We start from the raw sequence: 23,838 nt of genomic DNA, 5'->3' as shown, positions 1-23,838 counted from the left end.
ATACCCGGTTTTCTCACCACTGCACGTGGTTTCGACCGATTTGTTTTGCACGTTTTTCTACGGAGCACAGCGATGGCCACGCTTTCAAAATGGGTAGAAGGAATCGAAATATAAAATCAATCGGTTTGCCAATTTCTTTATATTCCTTTACAATTTTATATGTCGTCTGCAATCTATTTCAATTTGAGATGGTTTAAAATTTGCAATTTAGTTGAGAGGTAAATAACAAAATTGTTAAGCCTTCGAAATAGAATTGTGACTCTTATTATCCACCATACCTGGATTTTTAAAAAGTAGTTACGTTTTAGTTATTTTTAGAACTTTGTTTAGGAAATTTATCCAAAAAAGGCAGTTGAATAAAAACTCATTTGTTGTTTTATGACAATAATTTTCTGTGAAATGTTGCTAACTTGACCTTGTATATGTATATAGCCTTGTATTTATTCAACTTAAGGAAGTGCATATCCTTCCTAACTTTAGATTGAGATTTTGTAAATTAGAGTAAAAATGTATTGGTTTTAAACCAAAATATGAATAAAGCACACAATTATTGAATGTCAAAAATGTGTTTATGTTATTCTATCCGTCTAAAGCTTTAAAATGATATATAGTTTGACCATAGTGTACCACATTGAATGAAGAAAAACCAAAGCGAAGTTTTAATGAATTTTATCCCCCCCCCATGAACCTTAAGAAGTGTATGAATATCGTAACGGTCAGTTATCGTACCTACCTAGCCGATGGGGACAAGAATATCACAGCCACCAAAATCCTGACGAGAAAATGCAATATGTTTAGTTCTTTACTTGAATCCTTGAGTTGCTTTAAAATTAAAACATGATATGGTACAAATGACTTTAGAACTATTTAATTTATATAGAGAAGAAGCGATATTTTAAACTCTATAATAATATCTTGGTTTGATTAATGCTCAAGAATGGGACATGAAATCATCTTTAAACTTATATTTTTGATTCTAGGTATTTAAATAATAATAATAACGACGAATATATCCCAACCTATATAAGTGCAAATGATATCTGCGTTGAATAACACCACGTCAAAATGAAACTGGACATCGGCTGTTTCGGAAACATGTTAAATGTAAAACAGTTACCCGTTATAAGCTGCAATATGATGTACTTTATCGTAAAATACACTGGACTTAAATTAACATCCTTATTTCAACATAACAGTATGTATTTCAGCTATGCTTGGCACGTACACATACAGCAATATAAATGATTGGACATACATTTTCTTTGGTCTCGTGGGTTTGCGGATCGATTTTATCACCAAACGATTCGGAAAACGACCGACGCACATTCCTATTTTTTTTCTCCAAGATCAGACATACGCGACTTTGCGTGTCTATGAACAAAAATTATTAAAATCACGACTGTTCCTGCCGACGAATATACATTATTTTTCAGTATGTAATTTACAGTTTAGCACACTTTGTGCCATGAAGTATCTTTTTGCTAGACGTACAATTATAAAGTAAGACCAAATGCATAAGGCCTTGAACATACTTAGGTACATAAACGGGCTGAAGTTATGAATTTGAGTTGAATAGAGTTAAGGAACACTCATATATCGCCATATAATTGCTTAACTGTACGAATGAAAGTAATGTATTTTTATGATTCCCTTTTATAAGGTTATTTATATAAACTTTTGAATACGCTTACAAAGATAACTTAATGTGACACAGGTTTATAAAACATTATTCAAAACATGATTTATTTCATGTCCTAGTAGTTCCTAAGTATACATGTTTGTACATATTAGCCTCGTTCGCGGACGATTAGGCATCTTGTAGCTCAATTGGTCGTTGTCTGTTAATGTACTACTGACAAGTACATGGTGTATTTTGAAGTATACTAAAATTAAACCCGGTTATATAAAATTAATTAATCATCTGTATACAGCATCATCAATCAAATACTGTTGTCTTCAATAAATTGTATACCTAACACATTTGCGTCGATACTGACACATTTACTCGTATTTGTTGCTGAACGAAACGCGTGTCTATGTGTCTTATGAACAAATCTGCATATAGTAATGTGGGTTTCCCAACAGCGCTAACATCTTGTATAAATTAAGTAGCGTTCTGCAGTACAGCAGAAAGTTATTTGCGCTTGAGAATATTTGTACTTGTGTTTATTGTCTTGTTCATAACTTTTATTTGATTGTTTCACTCATCCGTGTTTTATCTAAACAATGTTATCAACAACATGTTTAGGCTCACGCTTCTTCAAACAAGCCTTGTTTATCAGATTATATCGCACAATTGGCCACGTTTATATGACTTTCACTTTCAATACCTAATCGTCGCCTTCATTCGTCTTTTCGGTATGTTTGTCTGTAAGGTTTAAAGGGGCAGTCAACCAGATTGACGAAAAACAAAGTTCTAAAATACCGTCATTAAATGCTTTATATTGATAAATTTAAACATTGGACATAAAAAATCTACAGTAAAAATCAAGATTAAAATGAAAAAAAGAAAAGAATAAAAGCAACACTGAACAGGGCTCGAACCACTGACCCCTTGAGTCCTGGAGAAAAAAGAGTAAAAAGTCTCCCAGTTAGACCACTCGGCCACCCATGCTCATAAAATGAGAGTTGTATTTTATGCTTTATAGAAGCAATCCTCGCAGTTTCACAAAATATAACGACACCATTAGAACTCTCCGAATTATCTGGTAGAAATACTCAGTATTACCGAATATGACTGAAAATATGAAAACTTTGCAACATTTTTCAAGCAATGTAATATACAAGTCGTGAAATTTTAATCAATATAAACTAATAATTGTAAAAAACACGGTATTTTAGAACTTTTTTATTTTCGTGATATATAGCAAACTGGTTGACCGCCCCTTAAAAGCCAAACAGCTTCACTCCTCAAGATAATTAATTGGTTAGAAAACATAAACTTGCAAACCACAACCGAACGTGACCAATCAAGCGAAATCATAAGAACCTTTTTGCGATAGCTACTTGGGGGAAGTTAAGATTGTATTTTAATGAGATAAATTGGCACTCAACCCCGTTCCAGTGAATTAAAGCGGCCCATCCACACACAATATAATTGTAATTTTATTTACTCAATAATATTGACGGAATATTTTTTGCCCTTTATGCGGCCCATCCACACACAATATAATTGTAAATTTATTTACTCAATAATATTAACAGAATATGTTTTGCCCTTTAATAGCCATGTTGACTGTACGGAAACTTTGACGAGACTATAAATATAGATTAAATATTATTGAAGGGCGCAAAACGTTTGTCAATAAAATTGACAATACGTCAATAAATTTTTGAGATCTCCGATTTTCATCAATACATTGACGGTGTCTACAATATCATCCATTCACTATCAATTTTATTGTCAATCTTCATTTTTGACAATAAAATTGACAATGATATTGTGTGTGGATGGGCCGCTTAAGACAAAGTTGTGTGTGTGTGTCAGTACCAACAACTTGTTTATATAAATGAGCCTCGTTCTGGCAGAACTTGCCTTAATGCGTATGCGTAAAGTGTGCAGTCCGTACAGGCTAATGAGGTTCGACACTTTAAGCCTAAACTGGATTTTGGTTAGAAGATACTTATTTTAAATGAAAACGACCTTACAAGCAGAACGTGTTGTCGATGTGGGAACGTGCCACGTACCTTGAACATATTTACGACTTCTGTCGGTTGTTACGGTGATGTCCAGCTTTGTTACTTCTCGTGGTCCGCCCATCGTCTATAAATGTACCTTCCGTATCTAGGATGTACACGAATATGATCCCTTTGTGACCATGATCATCAGCATCAGTACCAACACTATACATAAGCATTAGCAGTGGTAAACATAATATGTGGGTAATTACAATCTTGATGACAATTTATTAAAAGTAGATAAATGCCTTTTTTAATACTTAATTCGCCTTATACAGGATTAAGATAATTTATCGAATTCTACATATGCTATTACAACGACATATGTTATGAAAGTGCAATTGCTTACATATGCTTAAAATAATAGCGAAAAATATAACAACTCCGTGAATATTGTATAGTTTACTACACTATCATTCAGATGATGACAATTATGTTTCGTTTATCAACAAAGTCTCGCGTTAAATAATTGAAATAAAGTATTAGATAACACATTAATATTGTACACACGTGGTTACATTATTGTGCTTGAAGTACGAGTTAAATGCAGAGTTAAACAATGCAGGAAATAGACAGTAGTAATTTAAAATAATTTATGTTATTCACCAATTGATCGTTTTACAGATACCTACGAGAACAAATATTTTGTATGTTGAATTCCGTGTCCAAATGTTCCCTCATTGGAAGTTTAGATGCTTTCGAATAAACGTTTCAGAAACACATGCTTACATGAATATCATAAAACATGCTTCCGTTAGTATTAATTCATTATATTCAACAACACTGTTATACGATGAGCTGCACGATACTTTTCTGAAAGGTGTGATATGTCAAATGTCGATGAGTTTAATACCGTATGAACACAATGGCGTATAAGTTGCGGTGCCTGCCTGCATGTTTACATGAGTTCATGTATAAGATCCTTATGAAGACGAATTCATATTATCTTTAATATCACACATATGTGTTTTTCCTGAACACTTCTCAAAATCGTATTGATTTCCACACATTATTATAATAATGCCATAAATGGTTGTATATATCTCAAATTTATAATTGAACTTAAAAAAGGAATTGTCGAACGGGATTGTTGAGTAGTTGTTAATGTTTTATTTCGGTCAAATCATTTCTCTGACGCTTTAATTTGTACTCCATGGCATATTTAAGCAATTATTTAACATTTATTTTGCTTTCATACATTAATTATTCCTTATATTCTTTTACGACGTTGAACAAGAGATTCGATTATTCTCTTATAAAAAGGTAATGTTTCCACGTGCGTGTCTTCTATTTATGTGTGTGTAGTTTACGTGTTATTCTCCTGTTTGTAAATTGTCTAAAAAATGTTGATATATTTATAAAACACAACGTGAGTGCATAGCGAACAGAAATGTTTGTGAAATCTACTGAATTTTTTTCATCTATCCACATGAAGTTCAAGCGAATTTATCACTGTGTGTCGGTTCAGTCATAATACTCGATTGACACATGTTTAATTTTTCGTTTATTAATGTATTCAACATGAAAAATACAGAGTCACTTATTACAGCGGTTATATAAATAAACGTGTGATGTCAAACATATTGAAATGACGTTACTTCAACGTCATCAACTTGAAAAAACAAAAATTTTCATAACGCGTGTGCCTTTGATTAGTATCAACAAGTCCATTCACGTTTGCTAACCAGCACCTTATAGGAATAATCGTTGTCTTTGTGACATAATCGATGACGTCATGACGCCCCTGTAACGTTGTTTCGAAGAAAGCGGCGTTGACGCATTGAACAGTCTATCTTTAATGATCTAGCCGCCTGTTGTTGGTTGTCTTGCAAAAGTGTATTACAGTGGTATTAGGTAATCTCTTTATAATCCCTAAAAAATAACCCTCATTCAGCCGATTTTTTAGGGATTAATCCGTTTTCAACCCGTTTCATCCGAATTCATCTGTATTAAACCTTTTGCAGTGGTTTTTAGGGATTATTTGCGATGAATTAAGCCCTTTATTCTATTTCCGGACATTAATGGTGAAAATTATTACTGGTAAAAATGAAAACGGTCCCATAATAAAATGGCCTCACAGGTTAAAACGGCCACTGTTTAAAATTATGTGCTGACAACCGGACCCAAATTTTTATGAATATGTTTATACTGAAGTGTTACCACAAGTATACTTAAAACGTTTAGATATCACACATTCTGTGAACGCTTATATGTGGAAAATATGGTTAATTCTTAAGGTATTAAGTATCTGTAAGTGTTTAGATTGAATTATAATGATTTGTTATCTTGGTAAATTAATTTAAAAAAAAATCCTGCCAAAATTACTTAAGATATGGGAACCAAAAAGTGAATATTGTTTTATTGTGTAATACATTTACAGTTATTTCATCATTCGTCAAGTTATTAACCAAAATAATTGTGCTGGTGTTGGAAATATTTTATATTTCTAATGGCTATTTCTAGCTTTTTCCCATTTTTTATATTCCCAAAATATTGTTTCAAATTATATTTGTGGTGATGTCCTGTACGTATTGTCTATAGCTAGTAATACATTTATTATGATATATAATTACATTTGATTCATGTAAGACTCACTTTAATATTGACTGAAATAATGATGTTGGTAACTTGGTAGCGGTGTATTATATTTTTCATGCATGCATAAATATTTGCCTTTTAGATTTGCAAAACCAACTTACAGGCTGGCATTACCAGCTGATAATAATTGCCCCAAGAAGTGCAAAACCAAGTAATTGTCTGAAATAATGATATTGGTGGTGGTTGTGTCATATATTTGGCTTAAACAGCTAATACTTATTGCACGTGAGAAGTGCAAGAATAATCATTTGTCTAAAAAAATAAAATTGGTGGTGGTTGTGTCTTAAATTTGCCAAAACCATCTTATACTTATTGCCAGTGAGAAGTGCAATACCAAGTAATTGGCTGAACAAATGATGTTGGCATTGGTAATGTGTCTTATCTTTGGCTTGACCAGGTGATAGGAATTGCCAGTGAGAAATGCAAAACCAATTATTTGTCTGACATATTGATGTTGGTGGTTCTGTCTTATATTTGGCTTGACTAGCTGATACAAATTGCCCCTCGAGAAGTTCAAGACCAAGTGATTGTCTGAAATAAAGTTATGTTGGTTGTGGTTGTGACTTATATTTGGCTTGACCTGCTGATACTTATTGCGGATCAGAAGTGCAAGACCAAGTTATTGCCTGAATTAAGGATGATGGTGGGTTTGTATTAAATTGTGCTTGACCAACTGATACTTACTATCATTAGAAATGTGCCAGACCAAGTAATTGTCTGATAATGATGTTGGTGGTGTTGGTGTCTTATATTTGGCTTGAACAGCGGATATGTATTACCCATGAGAAGATCAAGACCAACTAATTAATAAAATCATGATGTTGATTGAGGTTGTGTCTTATGTGAGGCTTGACCAGCTAATACGTATTGCCCATGAGAAGCGCAAGACTAGGTAATTGTGTAAAATCATGAAATTGGTTGTGTTTGTTTTTTATATTTGGCTTGAACAGCTGATATGTATGGCCCGTGAAAAGTGCAAGACCAAGTTTTGTTTGAAATAATGATGTTGGTGGTGTTGGTGTCTTATTTTTGGCTTGACCAGCTGATATGTATTGCCCGTGAGAAGTGCAAGATCAAGTATTTGTTAGAAATAATGATGTTGGTGGTGGTTGTGTCTTATATTATTGGCTTGAACAGCTGTTATGTTTTGCCCATGAGAAGTGCAAGACCAAGTAATTGTCTAAAATCATGAAATTGGTTGTGGTTGTGTCATATATTTGGCTTGACCAGCTGATATGTATGGCCTATGAGAAGTGCAAGACCAAGTATTTGTTTGAAATAATGATGTTGGTGGTGATGGTGTCTTATGTTAGGCTTGACCAGCTGATATGTATGGCCGTGTGAAGTGCAAGACCAAGTATTTGTTTGAAATAAAGATGTTGGTGACGGATGTGTCTTATTTTTGGCTTGATCAGCTAATATGTATTGCCCGTAAGAAGTGCAAGACCAAGTATTTGTTAGAAATAATGAAAGTGGTGGTGGTTGTGTCTTATATAATTGCTTGAACAGCTGTTATGTTTTGCCGTGAAAAATGCAAGACCAAGTATGTGTTTGTAATAATGATGTTGGTGGTGTTGGTGTCTTATTTTTGGCTTGACCAGCTGATATGTATTGCCCGTGAGAAGTGCAAGATCAAGTATTTGTTAGAAATGATGATGTTGGTGGTGGTTGTGTCTTATATTATTGGCTTGAACAGCTTTTATGTTTTGCCCATGAGAAGTGCAAGACCAAGTAATTGTTTAAAATCATGAAATTGGTTGTGGTTGTGTCATATATTTGGCTTGACCAGCTGATATGTAGTGCCTGTGAGAAGTGCAAGACCAAGTATTTGTTTGAAATAATGATGTTGGTGGTGATGGTGTCTTATCTTAGGCTTGACCAGCTGAAATGTATGGCCGTGTGAAGTGCAAGATCAAGTATTTGTTTGAAATAAAGATGTTGGTGGTGGTTGTGTCTTATTTTTGGCTTGACCAGCTGATATGTATTGCCTGTGAGAAGTGCAAGACCAAGTATTTGTTAGAAATAATGATAGTGGTGGTGGTTGTGTCTTATATAATTGCTTGAACAGCTGTTATGTTCTGCCGTGAAAAATGCAAGACCAAGTATGTGTTTGAAATAATGATGTTGGTGGTGTTGGTGTCTTATTTTTGGCTTGACCAGCTGATATGTATTGCCCGTGAGAAGTGCAAGACCAAGTATTTGTTAGAAATAATGATGTTGATGGTGGTTGTGTCTTATATTATTGGCTTGAACAGCTGTTTTGTTTTGCCCATGAGAAGTGCAAGACCAAGTAATTGTCTAAAATCATGAAATTGGTTGTGGTTGTGTCTAATTTTTTGCTTGACCAGCTGATATGTATTACCCGTTATAAGTGCAAGACCAAGTAATTAATAAAATCATGATGTTGATTGAGGTTGTGTCTTATGTGAGGCTTGACCAGCTGATATGTATGACCGTGTGAAGTGCAAGACCAAGTATTTGTTTGAAATAAAGATGTTGGTGGTGGTTGTGGCTTATTTTTGGCTTGACCAGCTGATATGTATTGCCCGTGAGAAGTGCAAGACCAAGTATTTGTTAGAAATAATGATAGTGGTGGTGGTTGTGTCTTATATAATTGACTTGAACAGCTGTTATGTTTTGCCGTGAGAAATGCAAGACCAAATATGTGTTTGAAATAATGATGTTGGTGGTGTTGGTGTCTTATTTTTAGCTTGATCAGCTGATATGTATCGCCCGTGAGAAGTGCAAGATCAAGTATTTGTTAGAAATAATGATGTTGGTGGTGGTTGTGTCTTATATATTTGGCTTGAACAGCTGTTATGTTTTGCCCGTGAGAAGTGCAAGACCAAGTAACTGTCTAAAATCATGAAATTGGTTGTGGTTGTGTCTTATATTTTGCTTGACCAGCTGATATGTATTACCCGTTATAAGTGCAAGACCAAGTAATTAATAAAATCATGATGTTGATTGAGGTTGTTTCTTATGTGAGGCTTGACCAGCTGATATGTATGGCCCGTGAACAGTGCAAGACCAAGTATATGTTTTGCAAGGCCAAGTATTTGTTTGAAATAATGATGTTTGCGGTGTTGGTGTCTTATTTTTGGCTGACCAGCTGATATGTGTTGCCCGTGAAAAGTGCAAGACCAAGTATCTGTTGGAAATAATATGTTTGTTGGGGTGGTGTCTTATCTTTGGCTTGACTAGCTTATACGTATTGCCCATGAGAAGTACGAGACCAAGTCATTGTCTAAAATTAAAGTTATTAAGCTAATAAAAATCATTTCGCAGTTGTATCCCTATGATTAATTAACATATATAAATTATGACAAGGTACACATTTCTGCAACGTATTCTACTAGTACCAAAAAATCACCTGTCATGGGGCATCATAAATTCTTATCTGTAATTATCAACACCCCCTAGTGATATATGGTTTCTAAACCCCATTCTGTTCTGCCATAAAGCACATTCAAGGGTGAGATATGGTTGTTATCAGATAAAATTTTGATCATATTTTTTAACAGGTTTTAATGATATAATGCAATCTGAGATGAACAATAGGTGCAAAAGCTACATATATAAATTATTTAAATAATGAAAGTAAATTTAAAGTATAACTTCAGTTGCTTGTAATTCTGAGTTTGAACAACAATTATACAAAAAATATGACAGTTAAAAAATAAACTAAAAAGAAGACATTTCTAGTATGTAAACACAATAAAAGTATGTATTAATTTCACTAACAGATGAAAAAGGCATATAAATACATTTTTATTTTAGTAGAGTATAAATAGTATTTGTAACAAGTTGTGAAGACTGCAACAATTAGAGATGAAAAAGATAAAAAAATATTCAAACCATATAAAGTTCTATACAATACAATTCAATGGCATTGTAAGAGGGTGCAAAAGAACAATAATCATCAAATTTAAATATTAAGTTATATTAAGTTGATAGTTTAATAAGTTTAATAGATGATCTTTCAAAGATAAGGAAAAAAAATTTTTTTTTTTTGGGGGGGGGGGTGATTCTGGGGTGGAGCATGGGGGATGGTTTGGGTGGAGTGCATTGTGGTTTGTCAGGTAAGTGTTGTTTTGTCAAAGTATGAATCAAATGGGATCATAAATAAAGAAGTTATGGCAATTTACGCAAAATGTTCAATAATCTAAGTATAAAAGGGGTCATAATTCTGTCAAAATGCTTGAAGTATGCAAAATATGAAAGCAATATGTAGAAGGACATAGAAAATATTTGAGGTGGTACGCAAACTTAAACATAAATGTATCAATAATATGCATATTCTTAGTATAAAAGGGGCAATAATTCTGTCAAAATGCTTGATGCAGTTGTCTGCTCTTGTTTATAGATTGGGGTCATGTTGGTAAAGAAGTATGCAAAATATAAAAGCAATATCTCAAAGGACATAGGAAATATTTGGGGTAGTACGCAAACTTTAACATTTGCACGCTAACGGGAACGGGAACGCTAACGCCGACGCTGGGGTGAGTAGCATAGCTCCACTATATATATTTCATATATAATAATTGAGCTTAAAATCTATCAAAACAATTTAATGTTTAAAGTAAAGCTCAAGACATAGTAGTTATGAACCGTTTTTGTGTCACAGTCGCAGATTTCGAAATCTAAACGCTGACCCTAAGTTCAAGGTCAAGGTAACAGGGGTCAAAACTAATTTATGCGCATGGAAAGGTCTTGTCCAGATACACATGCAAAAGGTTCAATGGTTTAATGGTTGTATGAGTGATAGTATAACATTTGTCAGGTTTCTGTTAATTACATGTATTTAAATACTGGTACATGACTGTCACCAGTTATTAATATGTTATTCAGGGGACGGACATTAGCCATCTGGGACAATAGTCCCTAGGACATTAGCTTCTTCAAAAAAGTGCACTCTAGGACATTAGCCCCCATGTGTTTTAAAACGTTCATAACTTTTTTTAAGTAAGTATTTTTATTCCATTTTTTTCATTTCATATGTAAAAACATACAATTATTAATATATTGAAGTCTTATATATTTTATTTTTAATATATAGCTTGTACCACACACGTAAATTTTAGTGTTTTTTTTACAATTTCTTTACTATTTTATATAGATGGCAAATCTAAGCAAATTTGTAACCGGTCAACCCATTTCGATATTCGAGCGGAAAAACTAAAAAAAACAACTCTTTGATGCCTTCTCTTTAAATAAATTTAAAGTAATTACATGTGCTTACACATACAGCCATTAATAAAGGTGTGAATGCATAATGATCTTAAATTCATAATCAGTTTTCAACAAACACCAATAATTAATTAATTAATTGGTAAACAGTAATACCAATTAACTACTTGAATTAGTGGAAGTCAAACATATAGTACAGACGATTCAATACTCTTGCTGTTTATCCAGTTGTTCAAAACTTAAATCACTAGTTCTTAAGTTTTATTCACTCTTAAAATAAACACAGTTTTAAAGTAAAACATGGTTGTATACATATACTAAGTGCTCTGTTTGTTACTAAAAATCTTGTAAAAGATATGTCATTTGGATATTTATATCATTTTCTACCCTTTAATTGCATTTAATTTTAAAGAAGATGAAATTTAATACCTAACAAATGAATTTACAAATAGGTAGGGGCTAACGTCCTAAGGGGCAAATGTCTTAGGTGGCTAACGTCCTAAGGGGCTAATTTCCTACACTCAATATTAATTTATTAAAATTTTTATAAATTGTGAGATTGTTACCGTATATAATTACTTTATTCTGTCCTCTCACTTTTGCATTATTTTGTATTGTATTAGGACTAATGACACTAAATATCTTATTATTTTGCATTAAAATGTTGCATGATAGTTGGAGTGACTAAAAAAAGAAAAATAATTTCAATTCATAAGTTTTATGTCTTTTCATTTATGCATAATCAAAGATTATTTTCAATGTATTTGCATGATGCTTTGGTTGAGTTTAAGAATAAAGTAAAGCAAATAAAATCATTTGTCCCAAAATGCATCTCCTCTGACGCCCCTGCTGGGATTTAAACCCAGACCTCTTTCCTCTGGCCTGGAAAGTATTCTTTCTTGAAATACAAGGGCATGTCAGAGGAAAATGAGCAATTTGAGGACTATTAACCTACAACAATATTTTATCTGTTGTATTATTTACAAATTCCATAAAGAAATTTTTTCACAGGATCTATCTCACACAATATAACAACATCAGATAACACACATCTGTGAATCTCCAACAAATAACAGCTTAAGTTCCTTTTTTGTGAATTTGCATGGTTCATGTATTTTCAATTATTGAAATTATCCTAATTAAATGGTTATGGATTATTATGCCTAAAATCATGCGTTAAATACTGGTATTTAAATCTTACAACATAGTATATGGTTTGGTTTTCCTCTGTTAATATCCCCAGAAATATGAAACCATTTTAAGAGGCATGTTCTCATTTAATTTGTTTTTGTTTTTTGAATAATGTCATTTTTGTTTGAATACAAAAAATAAAAGATCAATATACTAAAACACCAATATAATAATATGAATCTTATAAGAAGAAAAGAAATTGTTTTAAGATTTCAGTCTGTGAACAATTCTGATTAAAAATTTACATTGGCTAGTATCAAACTTGTTCAGTACAAGTACAACATGATAAACTAGAAATGGCGCGGCAGAGGCCGACGCGTATCCCCCGCCGCATGTTTGACCCAGAGGCGCCCCGGGGTTGGTAATGGGGCCATGCATAGGTTAGATTGACCGTATTGTCATAAGAGAAGTTCAGTATCAATTAGAAGTGAATCGATGTAGAAATGAAGAAATTATAGTAAAAGGCAATTTTGGGTGGGCTAGGCCTATGTGGGCGGGGCGCCCCAGGGTTGGTAATGGGGCCATGCATAATTGAGAATGACCGTATTGTCATAAGAGAGGTTCAGTATCAATTTGAAGTAAATCGTTGTAGAAATTAAGAAATTATAGTAAAAAGCAATTTTGAATGGCCGTGGCCTATGTGGGCGGGTTGCCCAAGGGTTGGTAATGGGGTCATGCATAGTTGAGATTGACTGTATTGTCTTAAAAGAGGTTCAGTATCAATTTGAAGTGCATCGGTGTAGAAATGAAGAAATTGTAGTAAAAGGCAATTTTGGATGGGCGTGGCCTATGTGGGCGGGGCACCCCATGGTTGGTAATGGGACCATGCATAGTTGAGATTAACCGTACTGGCATAAGAGAGGTTCAGTATCAATTTGAAGTGAATCGGTGTATAAATGAAGAAATTATAGTAAAAGGCAATTTTAGGTGGGCGTGGCCTATGTGGGCGGAGCCTATGTGGGCGGGGCGTCCCAGGGTTGGTAATGGGGCCATGCATAGCTGAGATTGACCGTATTGTCATAAGAGAGGTTCAGTATTAATATGAAGTAAATTGGTGTATAAATGAAGAAATTATAGTAAAAGGCAATTTTGGGTTGGCGTGGCCTATGTGGGCGGGGCGCCCCAGGGTTGGTAATGGGACCATGCATAATTGAGAATGACCGTATTGTCATAAGAGAGGTTCAGTATCAATTTCAAGACAATCGGTGTAGAAATAAAGAAATTATAGTAAAATTACCTAAAAGAATGAGTAAAAATCTCTGACCCGGCCCCACCCCAACCCCCATAACTTTTGACCCAGGGGTCAGATCATAATTCCAAATAGTGCAGGGTCGCACATATGCTCATAGCTACCATGTGTGTAAGTTTCAAGGTTCTAGTGCTAATAGTGTAGGAGGAGATAGTGGTCAGGACGGACGGACGGACAGACAGACGGACAGACGCCGGAGATAACCACAATATCCCCCCGCTTTTCAAAAAGCGTGGGGGTAATAATTCAAGAGAGGAATTTCCTGTTACATGTAGATCAGATAATGATTGGACATAAATGAAGGGGTCAAAGGTTCCCTACAATGATGGGTGGTGGTGTTTCATTGTTAAATGTTTTTCTATCCTATTTTAAATTAAATATACTTTGAATATGTTTGTTCGGTTTGAACAAGGTTCTTGTTCTAATAGCTGCTCAGCCCGTTGCCGAGGTGTATGTGAGAGCAAGGAACAACTCTGCATGGAGATTGATACACTCTCCTTAATATATAACACTATAATAACATTTATGTGTCAAAGATACTGATATTAACAGATTATGGCTTATGCATAATATCATAACCATACTAACAAACATTTATCATAGTAATAATTATTATCAGTATTAAGAAAGTTTTATCCCTGATGGAAGATTTTTGACATACTTTCTACCATTCCTTGGATAACCATTAATTAAAACAAACACAAAACAACTGCAACAAAAAAATAATATAGGTTTTAATTTATTAGAATGATTGAGCAATACATTTTCATATTTTATGAAAGATTTGCATATACCTAGTAAAATTAATCTCGAGACGACTGTAGACGGGGTAACATCCTTGTTCAGATGTGTAAAGAACTGAAACGATATTATTTTAAATGATGTAGGGCATATCATTATTAATGCTTAACATGCACAGGTGTGGCATGTGAAAAGTACAAATATATTAAAAATAATTCATCTGAAAGAATATACCAAAAATCTTACGATTTGAATAAAATGATCCCCGCCGATACCCAAAGTGCACACAGGACGCCCCCAACGCCCATCAATCACGTTAAATTGCTTAAGTAATATAAATTTACAATTGTGAAACATTTATTAGTTTAAAGAAGCTGCTATTATCTGCAAGATTCATACTTCTACACCAATCAAGAGAAGTGTACTTGACTTCACGTACACCCCATACAATAATCGGGAAAAAAGAACGATTCAGGTAAAATCGCGAGCGGGATACGCAATCCTAACTGCATATGATGATTTTTTTAACAGCTATACTTACCGACGTCAAAATCTAACTAGTCACACCAAAACGATAATTGTTTAGGGGACAATGTGGATTTTTAAGGTATGTGTTTCATGTTTGAGACTCACACTTCCTAGAGAGTACTTCCAGCATATTTATTGAAATCTTGTTATCTTTAAATGTCAGTGTTATAATGTGTTGTTTTCTAACATAATAAACGTTTAATTTTAACAGATATTCTTATTTTAAGATTATTTATTTTTTTCGTTTTGGTGTGACTAGTTAGATTTTGACGTCGGTAAGTATAGCTGTTAAAAAAATCATCATATGCAGTTAGGATTGCGTATCCCGCTCGCGATTTTACCTGAATCGTTCTTTTTTCCCGATTATTGTATGGGGTGTACGTGAAGTCATGTACACTTCTCTTGATTGGTGTAGAAGGATGAATCTTGCAGATAATAGCAGCTTCTTTAAACTAATAAATGTTTCACAATTGTAAATTTATATTATTTAAGCAATTTAACGTGATTGATGGGCGTTGGGGGCGTCCTGTGTGCACTTTGGGTATCGGCGGGGATCATTTTATTCAAATCGTAAGATTTTTGGTATATTCTTTCAGATGAATTATTTTTAATATATTTGTACTTTTCACATGCCACATCTGTGCATGTTAAGCATTAATAATGATATGCCCTACATCATTTAAATATTATCGTTTCAGTTCTTTACACATCTGAACAAGGATGTTACCCCGTCTACAGTCGTCTCGAGATTAATCAACTGAGCGGTGCCATTGAGGTCGATCTACGTTGAACATGGAACACATACGGGCGTCGGAAGATTATTTTTGTTTGCATGTAAATGTCGAAGTCCTGTCAAATACAAGCAATCACTTCTATTTTGTATTAGGGTTATTATTTGTACGATAATGATAATGATGTTGATAGGATGATGATGGTATGGTTGATAAAGATAAAGAGAATTTAATAGTATTTTGAGAATACAAAATAGTAAATTTACTCATAATTATTAGTAAATTGTCACACGTAACAATGTTTAACAGTTTATTTACACAAATTGTTTGCAGTAAAAAGGTGTGATGATGATCAAAAAGTTATAAACAAACAAAGATAAGTTTTATTGGGTGTTCACGCCCGGCGACGAGATTTCAATTATCTTATCGTGATAATCTTATCAACACATGCGTAGACATGTGGTGTCACAGACATAAACACACTTAATCAACATTGGCGACATGGTCTCCCTTGACGTGTAGTGTATTCAAAATGTTTATTGTCTTGCTAATATTATATTTACGTAGTCAACGAAACTAAAATCAATATATTTGTTTTCTGTTTTATAGTTTATTAACACTTGATTTGTACAATTTAATAAAGTAATATATCTGTTTAGGATATATAGAGAGCATCACCAGAACAGTTTAATATAAATTAGTTTGTTTTCGGCCATAGTTTTTTGTATTACCTCTAAATGTTTCAACATGAAATGTTAATTTAGAAATTGTTAAGTTTTATGCGAAGGCGGATATGTACTTTTCAATAAGAAAAACATGCATCGGTAATAAATATCTCCGAGACTGTTCACGTTATTCTTGTACATTGTATATTACCTTTAAAATGATATGTACATAAGACGTATTGATATGCTTTAAATAGTATAACTTCTCCGATAATCTCTCAATGTATTGTTATTAATTGATTTAGAAATAGTGAAGTTTTAAGCTAAGGCGGATATGTTCTTTTCAATAAGAAAAACATGCATCGGTAATGAATATCTCCGAGACTGTTCACGTTAAAATAAAAAAATCTTAGTCTTGTACATTTTATATTACATTAAAAATGATATGTACATTAGACGTACGTATTCTTATGCTTTTAAATAGTCAAGCTCGGCCGATAATCTCTCAAAGTATTGTTATTTAATACCCGCGAAAATATAAGTTAAAGTTATAGACTGTAGATTTTGAGATCACTTTTATGCTTATTCTTTATTCATTATTTACAGAAAGAAATAATTTAATTAAGGCAATTGAAAGGTGTACTTGTTAAAAAGCTAACTCGGCCTAAAATACCATTCTTACGTTTCATTGCTTAATATTGGTTCAGAGACTCATGTTTTCAAATCAAGTATGTTTTATTTTAAAATCACGTTTAATTTATCAACGCTGCTATTAATATCGAAATTTTTTCATGTTTAAAATGTGTTCAGTTATATTGTGTTGTTTAATGTAATCAAGCGGGCAGACCCGCTGCAGTAGCGATTATAACGCCAGATAACATAGTCAGACTAAGCGGCTGCTCGATTGATGTCACGTGATATTGATCTCGTTTTCGTTGCGCGAATTCCAGATACTTTATTTTGGTCCGAATTGAGGTTTCCCGTCTTTGTTTCTTTAATACATTTAAATACTGCGCATGCTTAGGGCTTAAAAGGCGGAGTTATTATCGCGAGTTACAGCTCGCGATTATAACTCCGCCTTTTAAGCCCCACGCATGCGCAGTCCTAGCAAAAGCTCACATTCTTAACTCCGCATTTTAACCCGTACGCAGGCGCAGAGTGCTAGCAACCCTAACAATCCCAAATAATCCGTTTTCAACCCAAAACATCCATAAAAATTTCTAGAAGGGATTATTAGGGATTAATCCCTAAAAAACGGATTGTTAGAGATTAATCCCCAAAAATATTCACCCTTAAGCAACCACTCATTTGCGGAACAAAATTCCTAACACCACTGTACCTACAACAACTAATGGTATGGCATATGTTATGGTAGTCAGTGATTATTTCACGAAATACACAGAGGCATATCCTTTGCCTGATCATACAGCCATTACAGTAGCTGACAGGCTAGTTACAAATTTCATATGTAGATTCAGAGTTCCTTCTATCATACATACAGATTAAGGTCCAGAGTTTGAGTCTCATCTATTTGCACATACTGGTAAATTACTGGGCATTGAAAAAAAACAGAACAGTTCCATACAATCCAAAATCAGATGAAATGGTAGAGAGACATAATAGAACAATTCAATCACTTCTGGCAATGTTTGTGAATGAAACTAGGAATGACTGGGATGACCATTTACCTTTAATAATGTTGGCTTATCGCTCATCTGTTCATGAGAGAACTAAATGTTCACACAATTTACTTATTTTCGGTAGAGAATTAATGCTGCCTACTGACATAATGTATATTACAAGAGAAAGTCCCAGCAACTTTACTTGTCCTTCACAGTTTGTGGAATGGTTCCGAAATGCAATGAAAAATGCCTATGAAAAGGTTGCTGAAAACCTACAGCGAGCAGCTGAAAGACAAATCAAAGCATATGCCAGGGGTTTAAAACACAGAACCTTTAAAGAAAATGAAATTGTATGGCGCTGGTATCCGCCAAATGCAAAAGTAAAATTAGGTTTAGGGTGGGTAGGGCCATATCAAGTATTGAGAAAGGTAACTGATGTCACCTATCAGATCCAACATGTCCATTCCAAGAAAATACTGGTGGTCCATGTAGATCAATTAAAACCTTGTCTTTCTCCAACTCCACCTCATGGTATGGATTTAAGTTTTGTGGTAAAAGAGGAGGAGGTACATCCTGATGATTTTATGAAGATTCAAGAATCGGATACACAGGAAGTTGATGATGATGAAAGGATAGAAAATCAAAACCAAAGCAGGGAGAAAAGTTAAGCCAAAGAAAATATTTTCTCCCTAGTTTCAGAAAATTTAGGCTAAACTAAATAGCTTTCATTAGTTTAACAAATAGTGTATATAAGAAATGGTGTATATAATGTGATTATTTGATTGTCTGTAAATTTCTAAGTTAATTAGAAATAATGATGGCATATGTCTTGTTTATACAAGGAGAGATTAATTATCTTTTTCAGACTTGTTCATCTGCTGAAACATGTCGGTTTGATTGGTGAATATTTTTTGTATTGATTTCAAAATGATTTGGTTGATATAAAGTTGCATTGCGTGATCTATCCGTACATAGTCTATATATTGTAGCTTGTAATTGCATTTAAAGTTAAACTGTTACACCGATAATTTATTGTAGATGCAGTTATTTCATTGTAGAGGTGAAAAGGTTATATAAATAACATTGACCTTATTATAACTACGGTTAAAGGTAGTGGTTTGTAAATTGCACTTCCTATTTTTATTAGTTATTTCTCGACTATTTGCTAGTAAATAGTTTTGACATTGTATATGTTAACCTAAATGAATCATTGGTTCACAGATTTATAGTTACTGTGTTGTTGATTGTCGTGAACTGTTTTTATTAGGGAGAATATAATTTATCTCCTATATATTTTGTTGGTAGTTATGCAGTTGTTAATTTGCTTACACTTTTTTTACAAGAGAATTACTTGCACTTGTAGAAGTTAAGACAGCAGTAAAAATATGCAAGACATATTTAGAATTTTTAGAAAATGGTTAGTTGAATGTATTCTCATATATTAAAGTAATTAAAACACGTTTGATTTACAAGAAAAGTTAAAAACAAAATAACATTTTCAAAGTTTGACAAGTCCTTCAAATCATTTATAATGGCATAGTGTATTGAATAGTAAACTGAAATTCTATTGAGGTCATTTCAAACAGTATTATAATTATTTAACATTAACAAATATTGTAATCACATATGACATTTAGGGGAACTTAATATGGTGTTTCTATCAACATATTTTATGGCTTTGTGGTGCTGTGTGGTACGGACTTTGTTTTGTTAAGAATGGAATATACTTGGATTGATAGAAGGATATTAATTCCGTTCAAGCCCAAGAGTACATTTCTCAACATACCTAGGACTTTAAGGTCCAACTATGGAAATAATCCTGATTATTTTCAATTTTCCAGCTCAGGAAACCAACTAGCTTTACTCTCCCATTAATTATGTTCATATAAACTTTATATTATGTCAGGATATTTTGGGATGCTTATTATATTTATCATTTTAAACTTGAAAAGCTGAAGTTAGCACTGTAATCGTTACTCTCCGATAAACGCTTCTTATAAGGGACATGTCGTGCTTATGTGTTTTATAAAGGGATGGCTATCTCTTTTTAATAATATGACCAAAGTATTGCCTAGAATTTATTCTACGATGGGAGCCAGCTCAGAGGTTTACATGCTCCCAGGCTGAGAGATAATTCGGGTTGATCAGAGAATAAAGTTTATGTTTTAACTTAATGTATTTAAATAATTCTTATATATTTACAGATTTGCAATGTCGCTAGATATTCTAGACGGGGTCGAAGAGGAAGTTTCTTTTTTAATCACGAAGAAAGGCCTAACTGGCCTATGACACAAACGAAGTGTAATTCGTGTGATGCCGGCCCGTACAACGGTTACAGTTCGTACCAGAGGCACTGGGCCATGAAGCACAGTGAAACTGTGACTATTTTCCAATGCTCCTTGTGTACTAAAAAGTTTGGAAGACGGACGGAAGGTGTCGCGCATCAAAAGAAATTGCATAAATATCCGAGGCAGCTGACACCCGAGACCATCCAGAACATCCATTATATTGATCCTAAGGGCGTCCTACCTTATAAGGAATATCATAGGGAACGGCTGCGCCAGAAGAGGAAGCAGTCAGAGGTAGCCTCACCCTAACCATCGAGCGAGCCGATTGTCGGGATGAGGAAACCACCTTTGATGAAGAAGGAAACATTACAGGGGAACATTTTAAGACAACGTAAAGAACAATATTTAAATTAAAACGTCAGTGGGAGTAATGAACAGTGAACAGTTTTGAAATGTTGATTAAAAAAATAATGGAATTTTCATGAAATAATTATATCTAAAGTGTTAAAAATGTGTTAAAATATTAATGATATTTTACTGGAAATACTTGTGTAATATTGATGTTAAAAATGTTTATTATATTTTACTGGAAATACAATTGTTATAATGGTATTAAGCAAGCAAAACTTAAAGCTTTCTTTTAAATTCATAAGTAAACCCACATTTTTTTGTTATTATCAGTATTTGTTCAAGCGACAAGTCCTTTTTTATTTTCTTCATGTATATTCCTGCTTTCTTTGGTATTGATAAAATTAATACATTAATTTTAGTCTTAAGGTAGGGGAAGTGTAGCAGGAATGATTTTTACATTACAGCCTTATATAATTTAGTATTAAATCCAGATTTTACTATTTAGATTAACATTTAGATTAACATTCTATTATCAGTCTACTATTGTTATACATTATAGATCTTATTCTGCAATTGTTTCCAGTTATTGAACTAAGGTTGTCTAAGCCTGTGTACATGTTGAATCACTCGTGCATTTTATTTAATACACAGGAGGGCTGTTTCACAACTAAACTAGAGTTAACCTTTACTATAAGCTATAAATCCTTTTAGTCTATATTGGATAATTTTAATATCTATTCAATGTATATATTACTTGTGTATGGGTCCTTCTAACATAAGGCAGTTGCCGCCTTTTAGTGCATGAGATTCTCATGCTTGTCTCTGACAAAAGGGTATATAAGGAAATTTATCGCCGAGTTCAAGAGACACCCAAGGTAACTTTTACCTAAGTCGAGAACAGAACCGTTCCCTCCCCTCTAAATAGTCAATTGTTTTCAATCATTAGAAAGTTAAATTCATTTTATTAGGACTTGTCAAATAAGTGTATATTATTTCATTAAATTAGGTATTTAAAATATTTATAAAACAGTGATTATGTTTTACTTGTGCTTATATGGAACAACAGAGAATTTAAATAAAAAATGTGTCTTTTATAAAGGTGTTTTGGTTGTAAACAGTATTTATGAAGGTAAACCGGTTACAATTGTGTAGACTGCTGTCTGTGGTGTTTTGACAAAAGGAATTCACATGTGTGAATGTCACTCTGCCGATTTGGTCCATAATTTACCACTCGCCAGCTGTCAATCAAACTCACGTAATAATAAATAAGTTTTCATTTATTGCGGCCATATGGTCCGACAAACAAAGACTGTTGGAGTAATGGATAAAGAGTTTTATGAAAACACAACTTAGTGGGCGGAGCGATCTCGTATTTGGCGACTGGTCAATGATAATTACCGGTAATGTTTTGAATGTTATTATTTTATATACATATGTACTTGTAATACATGTAATTTTATTTGAAAATCAGAAAGTAAAACAAAGTTAAATTGATCGTGATCTCGTTAAACACGGAGTTTCCTCCGCGTTGCCCAACGCCGAAGACCACCGCGTCGGCTTATCAATTTGCTAATCGTTAACCTCGGCGGCACCAATCATGCAAACTTCACGTATCGCGGGACGTTCTTAATCTCCCTCCGTGCGTGTCCGCGGAGAAGCGAGGAAAATTGGGGAAAACACGTGGAGTGTACTGTAGTTCATATATTTCTAAGAAATACAATAAAGTTAGTAGTGTTAGTAGGCTATTCAGTTACTGAGCTTTTACAGGTTAAGGTCCTGCACAAATACAGGTCAAGAGGTCAAAGGGTATGCCGTCAAAAATTGTGCTCAGCTCAGCACACGGTCATATTCTGGACCTGAGAGTTCATAAAGGACAAGATCACATGAAGTATACATTTGAAATACTCTCAAGGAAGACTGTTAGTATGAGTTAAAGGTTATCACACAATACATTAGAAAACACAGAAATCTGCTTATCAGTAACAGAAACATTTTCCTGCACTATATGCAGGGATTAAAATTGAAACAGAATCATGCTTTTTGATGCAAGCATTTTGCAATTTTTCACTTTTGACTCATCCAAATTATCTGTCTTCCATCATTTAGAAGCAAATGTTACGATGAAACTTATATAAAATGTAATTTATGTAACACATAAGTTGCTTCTTTCAGTTAATCACTATTTACTTGAATTATATATAATAAGTTCAATATATACAACGTGACATTTGTAGAACAATGAACAACGCATCTACTTCAGTATTTTGATCCCTGAAAATATCATTTGGCCCCTGACAATTTCAAGCAGTAGGTACTTTGACTCCTTGCGTTCTAGCAGAAATACAAACACAACATAACTAGCAATTCAGCTAAGAACAGGGAGCTGCCAAAACAAGTGCCCTCATTCGCAACACTCCCAAGTATTGGCTGTTGAGAATCATCTGTATAAGGGAATCCTGCATCAGTGGTCTGGAAAACAAATGTTGACCTATCCCAGAGGCATGCCATGAAAACTTTGTTTTCATTGAAAAAGATCTTTGCACTTAACCAATATCAACAATGTGTTAATATCAGATTGTTGAGTATATGACAGGGTATAATCTCAAGATGAGATATGTATTTATGAATGTTTGTAAATTAATCATAACTTTTAATTAAAAAAATGTTTTTTTGGCGTTCATATATATTTTTTTAGTTTGAATTACGTTTTTGTTTATTTAGTACATTTAACAATTACTAATCATGATATTTTTAAACATGCATCTGACAAATAATTTTCTATTTATCTTTTGATACAACGTTTTAAACAAAAACAAATAATCCTTGTGTGATCTTGAAATCATGATGATACAACAAACGCTCACCATTATTTTAGGTACGGTCCGTGCTCAGGATGTATAGTGATATATGCTTTACTGTTCAGATAGTGATGTATGCTTTATTGTTCAGATAGTGATATATGCTTTACTGTTCAGATAGTGATGTATGCTTTACTGTTCAGATAGT

At 33.6% G+C, this 23,838-nt stretch overlaps 2 protein-coding genes across 2 annotated transcripts in view; both read left to right on the top strand.

Annotated features, from left to right (window-relative positions):
• Positions 1–15,965, top strand: part of LOC127846180 (ficolin-1-A-like) — a 37,603-nt gene extending 21,638 nt beyond the window's left edge. Inside the window, exon 5 of the mRNA XM_052377357.1 lies at positions 15,874–15,965. Coding sequence (XP_052233317.1) covers positions 15,874–15,965 — 92 coding nt within the window. The remainder of the gene's footprint in view (positions 1–15,873) is intronic.
• The window catches only part of LOC127845407 (integrin beta-like protein 1), a 282,221-nt gene that overhangs the window by 108,946 nt on the left and 149,437 nt on the right, over positions 1–23,838 (top strand). The gene's annotated exons all lie outside the window — the stretch shown is intronic.

Source organism: Dreissena polymorpha, chromosome 9 (genome assembly GCF_020536995.1).
Source record: "Dreissena polymorpha isolate Duluth1 chromosome 9, UMN_Dpol_1.0, whole genome shotgun sequence".
Taxonomy (NCBI): Eukaryota; Metazoa; Mollusca; class Bivalvia; order Myida; family Dreissenidae; genus Dreissena; species Dreissena polymorpha.
This window is presented reverse-complemented; position numbering and strand designations above follow the sequence as displayed.